The sequence below is a fragment of the Diceros bicornis genome, chromosome 38 (genome assembly GCF_020826845.1).
Source record: "Diceros bicornis minor isolate mBicDic1 chromosome 38, mDicBic1.mat.cur, whole genome shotgun sequence".
In the NCBI taxonomy this organism is placed as follows: domain Eukaryota; kingdom Metazoa; phylum Chordata; class Mammalia; order Perissodactyla; family Rhinocerotidae; genus Diceros; species Diceros bicornis.
In genome coordinates this window covers 8,639,797-8,657,767 of record NC_080777.1, presented here as the reverse complement: position 1 = coordinate 8,657,767, position 17,971 = coordinate 8,639,797, and the positions used below count along the sequence as shown (strand labels likewise).

At 34.7% G+C, this 17,971-nt stretch overlaps 1 protein-coding gene across 1 annotated transcript in view; it reads left to right on the top strand.

Moving 5' to 3' along the window:
- Nucleotides 1-17,971, top strand: part of DNAH14 (dynein axonemal heavy chain 14) — a 344,464-nt gene that overhangs the window by 269,987 nt on the left and 56,506 nt on the right. The window contains exons 69-71 of the mRNA XM_058533894.1: nt 4,217-4,635; nt 4,715-4,913; nt 13,851-14,087. Coding sequence (XP_058389877.1) covers nt 4,217-4,635; nt 4,715-4,913; nt 13,851-14,087 — 855 coding nt within the window. The remainder of the gene's footprint in view (nt 1-4,216; nt 4,636-4,714; nt 4,914-13,850; nt 14,088-17,971) is intronic.

Below are 17,971 nucleotides of genomic sequence, written 5' to 3'. Positions count from 1 at the left end.
CTCCAAAAGTCACCTCATTAACATAACAAAAGACACTTTTATTACTCTTATCATTTAGGAAATCCCAAGGGTTTTAGGAGCTCTGTGCTAGAAATAAGAGGAAGACCAAATATGTATTTCTTATTATAAGTCACCATATCCTAGCTCCTAACTCCACTGTGATAAAATACTGTTTATCTAACAATGGATCGCCTTTCTGTTTTAACTTGTGACCCATTGGGACTTTAAAGTTTCTCAAATTCTTTAGTTCTCAATTAAGGGTATGTATAGGAATCACATTTTGAGGTTTTTTTTTTTTTTCTTTCCTTTCTTTTTTTTCTTTCTTTCTTTCTTTCTTTTTCTTTCTTCCTTCCTTCCTTTCTTCCTTCCTCCTCCCCTCCCTCCTTCCCTTCCTTTCTTTCTTGAAGTGGTGCTTCTACCTGTGGGGTCCTGGCTTGTGTTTATTTTTAAAGCTCTCTACACAGTTCTAATGTTCACTGCTGATTAAATATTATTTGTCTAATCTAAAGGCCTATGGTCTAGGATGCAAGCCCGGTGTCGCTAGATAATTTAGTAAACTGAATTAGAAACTAGTTTTTCTTAAGAAAAGGCAAAAATTTACCAACAGCAATAAGTAAGAATATAATTTTTTTAAAGAGAAAGTTTTCATAGTGTATGAAGTAGCACTCCCCAGGAGTAATATTGACCAAAAAAATTTTTTTTAATCTTGAGCATTCTTGTTAATACCCTACAATTTGGAGAGAAGCTGTTATGCACTGCATTGGGTCCCCTCAAAATGTTGAAGGCTTAGCCCCCAATGTGACTCTAATTGAGGATAGGGCCTTTTAAAGAAGTAATTAAGGTTAAATGAGGTCACAAGGATGGTGGGCCCTAATCCAATAGGACTAGTGGCCTTATAAGAAGAGGAAGAGACACCAGGGATGCATGGTTGTTGACAGGGGCTGAATGGAGGGGGAAACGGGGAGTTGTCATTCAATAAAATTTTAGTCGTGCAAGATGAAAAAGTCCTAGAGATCTGCTATACAGCATTGTGCTTATAGTTAGCTATACTCTATTATACACTTAAAAATTTAAGAAGGTAGATCTCAAGTTAAAATTTTTTTTTACCACAGTAAAAGAATGCTAAAAAGAACATACCTGAAATATCTGTTCTTTATATATGAGTCTATTTATAGGAGAAATTTCTAGCTGTGGAATTGATAGGTCAACAAGTATTAACATTATTAAATTTTGATAGCTACTGCAAAAACTGCCTTCTAAAGAGGCTGTATATCATTTAATTTTGTTATCTTTGCCAATCTGATAGTTGAAAAATGTTACGTCATTGTTTTAGTTTTCATTTTTTAAAAAATGAGTGCAATTGTTTATACTTACGAGTGATTTGTATTTCTTTGTGAGAGTGCTGCTTGTATATATCTTTGTCCATTTTTCTATTAGATTTTTCTTTTTTATTTGGAATAACTCTTTATTCAATAAATAATTCCTGTCTTTATATATTAAATAAATTTTTAAAAAAGAAATAGTGATATAAAGAAAATTTGTGTCCCTGAAAGAGACCCAAAAAATGAAACGGAAAGTGTATTAAAAGATATAATAGAAGAAAAGTTTGTTGAACTGAAGGAGATTCTGGATTTGCAGATTGGCAAGGTATATAATAGGACAAACAGATACAGATCAATCAGCACTGAGATTTATTGTGGTTATATTGTTGAAATTCAAGAATAACAGTTCTTCAGGCATTTGACAGAACATGCAATTGGCTATGAGAAGGTTAAAAAAAAAATCCAGACAAGCAAAAGGGAGCCAATCATATTACACCCAACCAATTGTTTTCAAGTGTGAAGGCAAAGACAATCATTTTCAAACACAAAAGAACCCAGGGAATTAATTTAAAAAAAAAAAAATACTTGTTGATGAAATCTCACCAAATAAGCAATCAGTTGGGAAGTGGAAATAAGTCTGAGTGCAATCACCTAATATTTCATTCAGAGAAGTCAATCCATGCTACTTCAAATATGTACCTTTATTTAAAAAATAAAGATTTAACTCTTTAATTGCTTTCATAATCTTGAATAATGTTTTAGAAATTAATATCTGTTACCATCAAGGAGCATTTTTCTGAGATTCAGCAACTCCATCGATTATTTTTCTTTTTATTAATTCTAGTAATGATAAATTTACTAGTCATTAAATGATAGCTTTTGTGATAGGATCCATTTCTCATTAAAAAAAAAGTTCTATCTATTTATCAGTCCATCCACCTACCAAGAATGGCTGGGATGAGGAGTTCCATTATTGCCTCTCTAAAATCTGTTGAGATATGCAGAAAACACTGGTTCAGTAGGTTCCTAACCTTTGACAAAGAACTAATATTTTTACAGCATAAAGCTGCCTTAGTTTTGTGAAATTATTATTTTAAGATCTTACACGACTTTGCGTTTTGTCAGTAAAACCTCAAACTAAAATAAATTTTGAAGTGGGTAAAGTAGTGGGGAGGGCATGCCTTTCCTCTCAGATATCTTCCTGAGTATTGCTGCCTTAGTATGCCATTGTCTTGACCAATTTGAGAAAGAGATGTGTCTTAAGGGGAGAATTTTTTAGAAGAAGCCAAATCTGTAACTCAGTTTGGCAACAAGTTTATTATCTCTTATGTTAGAAATATGGGCAAATCCTCGCTTAGATCTTTGTTTACTATGAAATTTCAAATACACATTTATGCCTGGAAGGATCTGACTTTATTCCTTTTGTATTTTAATTACATCTAATAAGTTGTTTCTTTGTAACACATGACTAAGCCATGCTTCTGTTAATGACAAGACTAGTTACACGGACTAGGTTTCCTTATCCGTTTCTCTTGTAAGATTGGAATCATCAGCTGGTAACTTCTTCAGGAGCAAAACCAGGACATTTAGGTGTTATGTAATATACATAGAAGGTGGCACAATTGATCTAACAAGATTCAGAAGCATAGCCTCCCCCATTTAATGAACCACTATATGCCAAATGTTATATTTGGCTATAACTTTTGCCTAAATTGGACAAAAGATAGATTTAATGAGACAAAAGAAAAGTTGTTTACAATAACATACATCAGTGCACTATATGCTGTTCTTATGCCTTTGGTGTTTATTCCCTACACTTGTTCCTCCTATTAGAGTCAGGAATATTTTTAAAAGACTAGTCTTTTACTACTAGTGGATTTAATAAAAATTGTTCTTGAAAAAAACTAAATAAAAAGACTCCTTGATTCTGCACATATTTTTTCCTCCTTCTTTCCACGTTTTAGTAAAATAGATCATCCTTACTACCTCTTTGTAAATATTTTCTCTTTGGCGTGACTCCCCACCTGCTGTAGGAAATGGTCTAGTAGGGTGGGGACTATGAGAGGTGGTCCACAGCTTAAGTCCAGACATTACTTAGAAAGCTTCACCTGCATCAATCAGAATACGGTATCCAGATCACAGAATGTAATAATCCCATAATTCTTTGCAGTGGCCCTATCCAGCTGTGTTTAGTTCTGGATACCACATTTTAAGAGGGCTCTTTTCAGACTAAAGCATATCCAGAGATAAGCATCAAGGCTGGTGAGGGGTCTATAAATCATATTTTTAAAAAAGCACTTGAGGAAAATGGGAATGTTTAGTCTATAAAATAGCAGAGTTTATAATGGAAATATGAGAACCGAACCGTCTTAAATATTTGAAAGGGATAGAACTATTATCCGTGTTTATGGAGCAGTGCTTTTTCAAAGGTAAGTCGCAACCTCTTAGTGGGATGAGAAATCAGTTTCATTGGTCATTATCAACCTTGTTTGTTTAATAAAGTAGAATACACTAGAAAATATCAGAGTGCATCACATGAAATAATGGTGCACTTATTTTCTGGAAATTTTATTTTCATTTTCTGTGTGTATAGTGGGTCACAGTGGAATTGTATTCCTTATGATAGAATGGCTACTTGTTATGTGCCTACAATAAAAATAGAATCCACAAACAGTAAAATAATATAAAGAAGAGATGAGAGAGTGGGCAGGGGAGCATGCATGCTATTAATCAGACTTATTAGAAATATGAGCTATCTTCATTGAAGAGCTCATCTCCAAAATAAAACCAACAAAAAGCAACAGTCAAAACTCTTACATCAAGTGTAGAGAATGAGAAAATTGCCATTTAATATTCAGTGGTTTTTATTAAATTAATTTTTTGTTTGTCTTTAGAATGTATATTAGATGATGAAGAAATTGTAGACATCTTAAGAAAATCCAAAATGACTTCAAATGAAATTTCGAAGCGCATCAAAGCAACAGAAACAGCAGAAAGCGAAATTCAAGCAACACGTCAAAACTATCTCCCCATTGCCACTCGAGGTGCGCTGCTCTACTTTCTAGTGGCTGGTCTTACACAAATCAATTACATGTACCAGTTCTCCCTAGACTGGTTTCGTCAAGTTTTTGTTTCATCAGTTGTTTCCAAAAGCAAAGAACAAGAACGCAGTTTGAAAAGGGAGAAAATGTCTCTGAAAAAAGTTCATGAAATTACAAATCCCTCAGAAGAATCTAAGTTAGACAGTGAGAAAAATCCCTTAGAGAGGCATCTTAAAAATTCAATAGATGTGTTAACAAGAAATATTTTTAAGGTGAGACATTCTTTAATATGAATTTTGCATACTTATTTAATCTAGCTGGGTTAATCTAACAGTTATGTTTTCCTCATAGGTGGTCTCCTCAGCCCTATTTAATCAACATAAACTTTGCTTCTCCTTTTGGCTTTGCACTACAATCATGCAAAATAATGCTAATGGAAATCTAATGCAGGATGACATTGGATCCCTACCAAATGAAGAATGGGACATCTTCTTATATTCTAGCATATTGATAAACATTAAGGGTGTAATGCCCCAGCCTAGACTTAGTGGTAAGTGAAAGGAATCGCTCTAGATTTAGTAAAACCTGTTAAAAACATGTTTCCTCGAAAAATACTAAAAGATTTCTAAGGTGCTCCAAGTCAATGCTTCTATACTGATTAAACTAAAAGCAGCTTGAGGTCAAGTGCGATGTCTAATTCATCATCGTATCCCCTACACTGTTGAGCATACAATTGGTACTCAATAATTTTTGAATGAATGAATAAATAAATGACAATTGCTATGGTTATTATAATACTAATCTACAAAGCAGAATACCTAATGCTAGTCATTAGGGACACACACACACACAAGCATATTGATTAAATACAGGAGTTAAACTTTACCCCTCGTAACTACAGTTGCCCTCAGTTTCTTATGAGAATTCCTTGAAAATTTGAACCACAAAAATCATTCTCATCTAAAAACATTAGGCAAAATCACTTAAGTATTGAATCTTTTCAAATGCTCCTGTGTTGTACATTTTTAAATATATTTATTTTTTAACTTATGGTAAAATACACATAACGTAGAATTTACCATCTTAACCATTTTTAAGTGTACAGTTCAGTGGCATTAAGCATTGTTGTGCTTTTTGCTTTGCTTGTGTTGTAATTTTACGTCACAAAAAATATAAAGTTAAAAGAAGTCTGACATTCTCACTGAGGAGGAAAAAGTGGTGATTTGGGGTAGCCTTTGTCAAGTATTCCAAGACTATTAGCAAAGACTAGAAGTCAGAATGAAAACATGAAAAGAGTTGCTATGGAGGATACCAGACATTTGGATAGTTTGGTTTCTTTTTTTGTTTCTTTTTACTTGTACCAAAGCCTGGTATACAGTAGGTGTTTGGTAAATGACTGCTGAATCAATGAATGTTCTTATAAATTTGTTAAGGTTCTTTTGCTTGCAAAAAAACAGACAACAATAACTCAATAGCTTAAATTAAAGAAAAATATCAAAATTTTTGGAAGGGTTTTGGGGTACCTCAGAAAAACTCAAGGAAAATGTGAACAGCCAAGCACTAATGTGAGAAGAACTACTGACTACTATTAACATAAGTAAGCTTCTAACAGTTCTCAGACTCTGTGCTTCAGAGTTCTAGACTCCATATTTTCAGGAGGGTGAATCTGAGTGTCACAGCCCTGGTCAGGAGTCTATTCCTGAACCACTCAACAATGACCAAGAGACAAAGTCATGCAGCAAAATGGGCAGCCAAAAGTTCATCTTGGGCAGCCAATCCAAGAGGTGTCTACTGCACTTGGAACCATTAAAACATCCCCAGTGTACTTAAAGAAACAACAACAAAGAAATTTAGCAGCTTCCAGTTTTTTTATTATACAAGCAATATGTGTTTATTATAAAAACCATTAGAACCTACAGATAAGCAAAAAGAAGAAAATAAATCTTCTGTAATGCCACTATCCAGAAATAACTACTATTAGTATTACTGTTTTTTCTTTCCACTATTGTTCCTCTATATATGTATCTTCTTTACATATATTCACATTCATATATGAATATTCATTTATATTCTTTAAAGGAAAAGGTGACTTTGCTATACAGACTTATGCCTGCTTTTTTTCAAGTTAATATGTCAAAAATAGCTTTCTATGTGAATAAATATACTTAGACTCTTTATTTAATGTCTGCACATTCCAATTTTTGAATGTACCAAAATTTATTTAATCACTGCCTTAAGTTAGAGACCTAAGTCTCTCCCAATTTTTTCTGACACTGAACAGTAAGCACTATGATGAACAACAAAGAAAGAGTCGTAATCTTTCCTGGATTCTAGTTTTAATAAAATATTACAATTTTTAAAACTTAAATCTCCTTTAAAAATTACCTTTGGTGGAGAGAAGAATGACATCAGCAAGATGGCAGACTAGAAAGTTACATAATCTCCTTCCCCCACAGAGACGCTGTGTTAACAACAAGATCCAGACCAGACTATCTCTGTGAGAACTCTAGAGACCTGTTCAGAAGCTACAGCACCCAGGCCATTGTAAAACCAAGAAGAGATTCCAGCAAAAGGGATAGGAAAATTCATGTTATTTGACATGGCTCTCGGTGTCTTAGCACAGAGCAACCAAAAGGAAACTCCCCATAATGGGGCACCTCCCTTAGGATGGAACAAAGTTATGGAACATGTGTGCAACATTCTGGCTTTTCTAGGGGCTGCCCAAGAGACTGCCTGATTGGGAACAGCAACAGGACTGGCACCAGAGGTTGGAAACCACTGAAAACAGGCAAGCATATGAGAGCTACACTTCCACAGATAGACACAGGAGAGGCAAGAGATCAGAAAAAGTTTGAGAGGTTCTAGAACCTACAGCGGGTTGATTGGTGAAGGTCTTCCCTTGCACAAAGCCAGTACTCAAAGACTGGGAGAGGTGTTTGTTTTTTCAAATTCCCAATCCCAGCAGAGAATTACAAGGCATGCAAAGAAACAGAGAAACATAGCCCAATCAAAGGAGCAAAATAAAGCTTCAGAAATCAACCTTAAAGGGATGCAGATCTATAAGCTCCCTGATAAAGAATTTAAAATAACTGTCATAAAGATGCTCCAGGAGCCAAAAAGAAAACACAGAGAGACAACTAAATGAAATCAGGAAAACAATGCATGAACAAAATCAAAATATCAACAAAAAAACTATAAAAAAGAATGAAACAGAAATTCTGGAGTTGAAAAATACAATAACTGAACTGAAAAATTCATAAGAGGGATTCAACATCAGACTTGATCAGGCAGAAGAAAGAATCAGCGAACTTGAAAACAGGGCATTTGAAATAATTGGGTCAGAGAAGCAAAAAAAAAAAAAATGAGGAAAAGCAAAGAGAGTCTAAGGAACTTATGGGTCGCTATTAAGCAAACCAATATATGCATTAGGGAATGTTAGAAGGAGAAGAGAGAGAGAAGGGGGCAAGAGCCAATTTGAAAAAATAATAGCTGAAAAATTCCCAAATCTGAGGAAAGAAATGGACATGCAGATTCAAGAAGCTCAAAGAACTCCAACAAAGATAAGTCCAAAGAGAAGCATACTGAGATACATTATAATCAAACTGCCTAGAGTGAAAGACAAAGAGGGAGTCTTGAAAGCAGCAAGAGAAAAGTGATTTGCCACGTACAAGGGAGCTTCCACAAGATTATCATCAAATTTCTTAGCAGAAACTTTGCAAGCCAGAAGGAAGGGATAATATTCAAAGTGCTACAAGAAAAAAAAAAAACTGTCAACCAAGAACATTATATTCAGCAAAACTATACTTCAAAAATGAAGGAGAAATTGGGGCCGGCCCGGTGGCGCAAGCGGTTAAGTGCGCGCGCTCCGCTGCGGCGGCCCGGGGTTCGCTGGTTCGGATCCCGGGCGCGCACCGACGCACTGCTTGGTAAGCCATGCTGTGGTGGCGTCCCATATAAAGTGGAGGAAGATAGGCACAGATGTTAGCCCAGGGCCGTATTCCTCAGCAAAAAAAGAGGAGAATTGGCGGATGTTAGCTCAGGGCTGATCTCCTCACAAAAAAAAAAAAAAAAAAAAAAAATGAAGGAGAAATTAAGACTTTCCCAGATAAACAAAAGTTGAGAGAGTTCATTACCACTAGATCTGCTCTGTAGTAGCTAAAGGAAGTCCTTCGAGTTGAAACAAAAAGATATTGACAGCAACATAAAGCCATATGAAAATAGATGCTTCTATGGTAAAAGTAAATAAATTTAAAAATATAGTAACCTGTACTGTTGTAATTTTGGTGCATAGAATTTAAGTGACAAAAACATTTTTAAAAACTATAAATCTAGGTTAATGGGTATACAATCTATAAAGATGTAGTTTGTGACATCAATAACATAAAGTGTTGCGGGAACTGTAAAGGAATAGAGTTTTTGCATGTGATTGAAGTTAGGTTCTTATTGGTTTAAAATAGAATGCTATACCTTTAAGACGTTTTATGTAATTGCAATCATAGCTGTCATGGTTAGTTTTACGTGTCAATTTGACTGGGATAAGGGATGCCTAGAGAGCTGGTAAAACATTACTTCTGGGTGTGTTTGTGAGAGTGTGTTCAGAAGAGATTAGCATTTGAATTGAAAATCACCCTCACCAATGCAGATGGACATCATCCAACCCCTTCAGGGCCTAACAAGAGGAAAAAAGGCTGAGGAAGGATAAAATTTCTCTCTTTGCTTGAGCTTCATCCTCTCCTGCCCTCAGATATCATCACTCCTAGTTCTTAGATCTTTGGACTCAGACCAAGAATTACACCATTGGCTCCCCTGGTTCTCAGGCCTTTAGACTTAGACTGAATTACGCCATTAGCTTTCCTGGTTCTCCAGCTTGAATATGGCAGATCATGGGACTTCTCAGCCTCCATAATCATGTGAGCCAATTCCTATAATAAATCTCTTCATAAATATTTTTATATATCCTATTAGTTCTGTTTTTTTTTTTTTTGGAGAACCCTGACTAATAAAAAAAAATCTATCGAGCCTACACAAAAGGAAACAAGAATAGAATCAAGAAATATCACTATAAAAAATCAATGAAATACAAAGGAAGGCAGTAAGGTACAAAAGGAGGGAGATAAAAGCTATAAGATACACAGAAAACAATTTAAAAATGGCAATAGTGAGTTCTTCCCTATCAATAATTAAATGTAAATTGATTAAATTCCCTGATCAAAAGACATAGATTGGCTTAATAGATAAAAAACAGGATCCATCTATATTCTCTCTATAAGAGACTCACTTTAGGTTTAAGGATACACGTAGGCTGAAAGTGAAAGGATGGAAAAAGATTCCAAGCAAACAGTAACCAAAAGAGAGTAGAAGTGGCTATACTGATACCAGGAAAAATATATTTTAAGTCAAAAACTGTTACAAGAGACAAAGAAGGACATTATATAATGATAAAAGAATCAGTTCATCAAGAAGATATAACAATTATAAATTTTTATGCACCAAACCTCAGAGCTCCTAATTATATGAAGCAAGCATTGACAGAATTGAAGGGAGAAATAGATAGCTACACAGCAATAGTAAGAGACTTCAATACCCCACTTTCAATAATGGATAGACCAACCAGACACAAGATCAATAAGGAAATAGAGGACTTGGAGAATACTATCGACCAACTGGACCTAACTGGCATACACAGAACACTCCACTCAACAACAGCAACACTCCTGGATACATTCTTCTCAAGTGCACATGGAACATTCTCCAGGATAGACCACATGTAAGGCCACAAAACAGGTCTTAACAAATTCAAGAAGATTGAAGTCATATAAAGTATCTTTTCTGACCACAATGGAATGAAATTAGACATCAATAGCACATGAAAAATCCAAAAATATGTGGAAATTAAACAACATACTCTTAAACAACTGGTGGGTCAAAGATGTCACAAGGGAAATTAGAAAATATGTTGAGACAAATAAAAATGAAAACACAACATAACAAAACTTATGGAATACAGCAAAAGTAGTACTAAGAGAGAAATTTATAGCTATAAATGCATACATTAAAAAAGATCTCAAATAAACAACCTAACTCTACAGCTCAAAGAGTGAGAGAAAAAAGAACAAACTAAATACAAAGCTAGCAGAAGGAAGCAAATAATAAAGATTAAAGCAGAAATAAACAAAATAGAGAATAAAAAATAGAAAAAATCAGCAAAACTAAGAATTGTCTTCTTGAAAAGATCAACAAAATTGATAAACTCGCAGCTACATTAAGAGAGAAGACTCAAATAACTAAAATCAGAAATGAAAGAGGGGACATTAAAACTGATATCACAAAAATACAAAGGATCATTGGAGACTACTTCGAACAATTATATGCCAACAAATTGAAAACCTAGAAGAAAGGGAAACATATAATCTAACAAGATTGAATCATGAAGATATAGAAAATTCAAACAGACTTATAACAAGTAAGGAGATTGAGTCAGTAATCAAAAATCTCCCAGCAAAGAAAAGTCCTCAACCAGATGGCTGCACTGGAAAATTCTACCAAACATTTAAAGAAGAATAAACACCGTTTCTCCTGAAACACTTCAAAAAAATTGAAGAGGCAGGAACACTTCCAAGCTCATTCTGTGACACCGGCATTATTCTGATACCAAAGCCAAACAAAGATGCTATAAGAAAACTAGAGGCCAATATTCCTGATCACTATAGATGCAAAAATCCTCAACAGAATATAGCAAACCAAATTCAATACACCATGACCAAGTGCAATTTATTCCTAGGATGCAAGACTGGTTCAACACAAAAAAATCAATCAATGTAATAACCACATTAACAGAATGAAGGACAAAACCACATGACCATCTTAACTGATGCAGAAAAAGCGTTTGATAAGATCCAACATTCTTTCATGATAAAAACACTCAAAAAATTGGGAATAGAAGGAAACTGTCTCAACATAATAAAAGTCTTTTATGAAAAGCCCACAGCTAACATCATACTCAGTGGTGAAAAACTGAAAGCTTTTCTCTAAGATCAGGAACAAGGCAAGGATGCCCTCTCCTTTCACCACTTCTATTTAACGTGGAAGTTCTAGCCAGAGCATTAGACAATAAAAAGAAATAAAAGGTGGGGCCGGCCCGGTGGCGCAAGCGGTTGAGTGTGTGCGCTCCGCTGGGGCGGCCCAGGGATCGCCAGTTCGGATCCCAGGCGCGCACCGACGCACTGCTTGGCAAGCCGTGCTGTGGTGGTGTCCCATGTAAAGTGGAGGAAGATGGGCACCGATGTTAGCTCAGGGCCAGTCTTCCTCAGCAAAAAAAGAGGAGGATTGGCAGATGTTAGCACAGGGCTGATCTTCCTCACAAAAAAAAAAAAAAAGAAAGAAAAGGTATCCAAATTGGAAAGGAAGAAGTAAAAATTATCTCTGTTCACAGATGACATGATCTTATATATAGAAAATCCTAAAGAGTCCACAAAAACAGTTAGAAGTGGTAAACAAATTCAGCAAAGTTGCAAAATACAAAACCCATATAGAAAAATCGGTTGCATTTCTATATACTAACAACAAATAATATGAAAAGAAAATTAAGAAAACAATCCCATTTACAGTAGCATCAAGAAGAATAAAATACTTAAGAATAAACCTAACCAAGGAGGTAAAAGACTTGTACATTGAAAACTACAAAACATTGCTGAAAGAAATTAAAGAAAACACAAATAAGTGGAAGACATCTCATGTTCACGGACTGGCAGACTTAATATTGTTAAGATGTCCGTACTAACCCAAAGCAATCTACAGATTCAATGCAATCCCTATCAAAATCCTAAAGGCATTTTTTGCAGAAATAGAAAAATTCTTTCTAAAATTCATATGGAATCTCAAGGGACTTTGAACAACCAAAACAATTTTGGAAAAGAACAAAGTTGGAGGCATCACACTTCCTGGTTTAAAGCTATATTGTAAATCTACAGTGATCAAAACAGTCTGGTACTGACATAAAGACAGACAAACAGACCAATGGGACAGAATATAGAGCCCAGAAATTAACCCACATGTATATGGTCAAACGACCTTTGACAAGGGTGCAAAGACCACTCAATGGGGAAAGGACAGTCTCTTCAACAAATAGTGCTTGGAAAACTGGATATCCATATGCAAAAAAATGAAATTGGACTCTTATCTTATACCACATACAAAAATCAACTCAAAATGGATTCAAGACCTAAACATAACACCTAAAATTATAAAACTCCTAGAACAAAACGTAATGAAAAAGCTTTGTAACGTTGGACTTGACAATGATTTCTTGGATATGACACCAATGCACAGGCAACAAAAGCAAAAAGAGACAAATGGGACTACATCAAACTTAAAAACTTTTGTGCATCAAAGGACACAATCAACAGAGTAAAAAGGCAATCTATGGAATGGAAGAAAATATTTCAAATCATATATGTGATAATGAGTTAATATATAGAATATATAAAGAACTCCTACAACTCAACAACAAAAAATCAACCCAATTTAAAAATAGGAAAAGGACTTGAATAGATATTTCTCCAAAGATGTTATACAAATGGCCAAAAAGCATATGAAAAGATGTTCAACATCGCTAATCACCAGGAATTGCAAATCAAAACCACAATGAGGTATCATCTCACACCGATTAGGATAGCTACTCTCAAAAAAAATAGAAAATAACAAGTGCTGACAAGGATGTGGAGATATGGAACCCTTGTGCACTGTTGGTGGGATTGTAAAATGGTGCAACTGTATGGAGGTTCCTCAAAAAATTAAAAATAGAACTTACCATATGATCCAACAATCCCACATCTGGTTATATCCAAAGGAATTGAAAGCAGGGTCTCAGAGAGATATTTGCACACTTCTGTTCATAGCAGCACTATTCACAATAGCCAACAGGTAGAAGCAACCCAAATGTCCATTGATGGATGAATGGATAAACAAAATGTAGTATATACATACAAAGGAATATTATTCAGCCTCAAAAAGGAAGGAAATGCTGTCACATGCTACAACATGGATGAATCCTGAGGACATTATGCTAAGTGAAATAAGCCAATCACAAAAAGACAAATACTGTTTGATTCCACTTATATGAGCTATCTAAAGAAGTCAAATTCATAGAAACAGAAAGTAGAATGGTGATTACCAGAGGCTGGGGGGAGGGGGAATAGGGCTGTTTAATGGGTATAAAGTTTCAGATTTGCAGAAAAAGTTCTGGAGATCTGTTTCACAACAATGTAAATATACTTAACACTACTGAACTGCACACGAAAAGATGGTTAAGATGGTAAATTTTATATGTGTTTTTACCACAATAAAAAATTAACTTTTATGTAATTAATTTTTATATAAAATGGCTTTTCCTGAACAACAAATATTTATTAAGCATCTACTTTTAATGAGTAACGAAAAGGTAAAGAATATACCTCTTCTAATGTGATCATTTTTTATTTTCTATTAGGCATATATGAAATCTGTAGAAATCGACATCTTCAGTGGTTGTCGGATTCCAGGTGGAAGGAGTGCCAATATGTCAGTGGTGAACTAGCATCATTTTCTCTTCTATGCAAATCCCTTTTATCAAATGTATCACAATGGAATGCTTTTAATAACAGTAAGGATGTATATTTTCTGATGAGCATACCTTTCTCTTCAGAAAACACTTCATTGGAAAAAAGTAAGAAATCACCAGAGGAAAGTAAGAAAACATTCAATATTTTAATCTAGTTTAATTACGTATATGTGTACGTAGATTATCAATTTATGAATGTAATTCAATATCTTATGAAAAATTGAAGGGTGGAACATAACTATATTATAAGCACATCTCATGTTATTTAATGTTATCCTCACAAGAATATTGTGAAATGATTATTATGAACATCATTGTTGTTGAGAAACTCTAAGTCAAAACTTGAGATAAAATAAACCACACTAGTTTCATTATGCCACACTAGTTTTGAATCTTGAATCTGAACAAGCCTACATATATAACAGATATATATTTTATATAATAATGTGTTTTATATAACAGATATGTGTTTTAAAAATTACCCAGGAAATAGAACTTACTATAAAGGCCTGCTATTTTTAGCATCTCCTTTCCTTTTTGTTTTTGCACTTTGAACTCTCCTCAATTTTCTGTGTCATTTCCACCCACATTCCACCCCATTCAGAATACAACCTAATTTGTTTCCTTCCACATTTTTCTCCATTTTGCTTCCAGATTTTTGCCACAATATACAATTATGTTATGCAATAATATAAATATCCTTAAACATATTTCCTTTGCTTCTATTTCTATGGGATGGATAGCCAGAAGTGGAATTGCTGGTCAAAAGTATATTCTTTTTATGTTAATAGTTGCTGCCAGGTTCCTTTTTCTTAAAAGTCCATGATAATTTATATTTCCACCAGCAATGTATGAGTGCCCCTTTTCTAAGAGGAGTCTTGATTTTTTTTTTAACTTTTGCCAATCTGAGAAGTACTTTAATTTGAATTTCCCTGATTACTGCCAAGTTTAAGTACCTTATCACCATGTTCGTTGACCATTTGGATTTGCTCATTCATGTACTTTGCCCATTTTTCTACTACATTGTTTATCACTTTTTTGTCCATCTGTAAGAACTCAATTAGTGTCATAGATGATTAACTTTTTGTTTTGCTAAAGGTGTTAACCTATTCATTCAAATATTTTTCGAAATCTGTTGTCTATTGAATTCGTTTATAGTACCTGTCCCATACAACGTTTAAACGTTTGTGTAGTCAATTACATCTATTTGTTTTCCTGTTCTAGCTTCTTGATTTCCAATTCTGGTTAAGAAGTTCTCCTCCTCCCCTAGAGTTTTCTCTCTGGGTCATTATTGTTTTATTTTGTTGCATTTGTCACAAATCTATCTTGGATTTATTTTTTTTTTTTTAATTTTTTGTTTATTGCAGTAACATTGGTTTATAACATTGTATAAGTTTCAGGTGTACATCATTATACTTCTATATCTGCATAGATTACATCATGTTCACCACCCAAATACTAATTACAACCCATCACCACACACATGTGCCGAATTATCCCTTTCGCCCTCCTCCCTCCCCGCTTCCCCTCTGGTAACCACCAATCCAATCTCTGTCTCTATGTGTTTGTTTATTGTTGTTATTATCTACTACTTAATGAAGGAAATCATACGGTATTTGACCTTCTCCCTCTGACTTATTTCACTTTGCATAATACCCTCAATGTCCATCCACGTTGTCACAAATGGCTGGATTTCATCGTTTCTTATGGCTGAGTAGTATTCCATTGTGTATATATACCACAGCTTCTTTATCCATTCGTCCCTTGATGGGCACTTAGGTTGCTTCCAAGTCTTGGCTATTGTGAATAACGCTGCAATGAACACAGTGGTGCATGTACCTTTACAAATTGGTGTTTTCAAGTTCTTTGGATAAATACCCAACAGTGGGATAGCTGGATCATATGGTAGTTCTATCCTTGATTTTTTGAGGAATCTCCATACTGTTTTCCATAGTGGCTGCACCAGTTACTCCCACCAGCAGTGTATGAGAGTTCCCTTCTCTCCACATCCTCTCCAACGCATGTTGTTTCCTGTCTTTTTAATTATAGCCATTCTGACGGGCGTGAGGTGATATCTCATTGTAGATTTGATTTGCATTTCCCTGATAGTTAATGATTTTGAACATCTTTTCATGTGTCTGTTGGCTATCTGTATATCTTCTTTGGAGAAATGTCTGTTCAGGTCTTTTGCCCATTTTTTAATTGGGTTGGTAGTTTTTTTGTTGTTGAGATGCATGAGTTTTTTACATACTTTGGAGATTAAGCCCTTATCAGATGTATGGTTTGCAAATATCTTCTCCCAATTGTTAGCTTGTCTTTTCGTTTTGTTGATGGTTTCCTTTGCTGTGCAGAAGCTTTTTAGTTTGATGTAGTCCCATTTGTTTATTTTTCCTATTGTTTCTCTTGCCTGGTCAGACATGGTGCTTGAAAATATGTTGCTAAGACCGACGTCAAAGAGCGTACTGCCTATGTTTTCTTCTAGAAGTTTCATAGTTTCAGGTCTTACATTCAAGTCTTTAATCCATTTGGAGTTAATTTTTGTGTATGGTGTAAGGTAAGGGTCTACTTTCATTTTTTTGCAAGTGGCTGTCCAGTTTTCCCAACACCATTTGTCGAAGAGACTTTCTTTTCTCCATTGTATGTTCTTGGCTCCTTTGTCAAAGATTAGCTGTCTACAGATGTGGGGGTTTATTTCTGGGCTTTTGATTCTATTCCATTGATCTGTGTGTCTGTTTTTGTGCCAGTACCATGCTGCGTTGGTTACTGTAGCTTTGTAGTATATTTTGAAATCAGGGAGTGTGATACCTCCAGCTTTGTTCTTTTTTCTCAGGATTCCTTTACTTATTCGGGGTCTTTTGTTGTTCCATATAAATTTTAGGATTCTTTGTTCTATTTCTGTGAAAAATGTTGTTGGAACTTTGATAGGGATTGCATTGAATCTATAGACGGCTTTAGGAAGTATGGACATCTTAACTATGTTAATTCTTCCAATCCAAGAGCACGGAATATTTTTCCATTTCTTTGTGTCTTCTTCAATTTCTTTCAGCAATGTTTTATAGTTTTCGGTGTACAGATCTTTCACCTCTTTGGTTAAGTTTATTCCTAGGTATTTTATTCTTTTTGTTGCAATTGTAAATGGGATGGTATTCTTAATTTCTCTTTCTGCTACTTCATTGTTAGTGTATAGAAATGCAACTGATTTTTGTATGTTGATTTTGTATCCTGCAACTTTACCATATTCGTTTATTACTTCTAAAAGTTTTCTGGTGGATTCTTTAGGGTTTTCTATATATAAAATCATGTCATCTGCAAATAGTGACAGTTTCACTTCTTCCTTTCCAATTTGGATCCCTTTTATTTCTTTCTCTTGCCTCATTGCTCTGGCTAGGACTTCCAGTACTATGTTAAATAGGAGTGGTGACAGTGGGCATCCTTGTCTAGTTTCTGTTCTTAGAGGGATAGCTTTCAGTTTTTCACCATTGAGGATGATATTAGCTGAGGGTTTGTCATATATGGTCTTTATTATGTTGAGGTACTTTCCTTCTATACCCATTTTATTCAGAGTTTTTATCGTAAATGGATGCTGTATCTTGTCAAATGCTTTCTCTGCATCTATTGAGATGATTATGTGATTTTTATTCTTCATTTTATTAATGTAGTGTATCACGTTGATTGATTTGCGAATGTTAAACCATCCCTGCATACCTGGAATAAATCCCACTTGATCATGGTGTATAATCTTTTTAACGTATTGTTGTATGCGATTTGCTAGTATTTTGTTGAGGATTTTTGCATCGATGTTCATCAGTGATATTGGCCTGTAATTTTCTTTTTTTGTGTTGTCCTTGTCTGGTTTTGGTATCAGGGTAATGTCGGCTTTGTGGAATGAGTTAGGGAGCTTTCCCCCCTCCTCAATTTTTTGGAAGAGTTAGATTCATTATTTACTATATTGTAAGACAAGAGTCCATATCTTTTATTTAAAGAAACTCTTTACTGACCCTTTTGGTAAA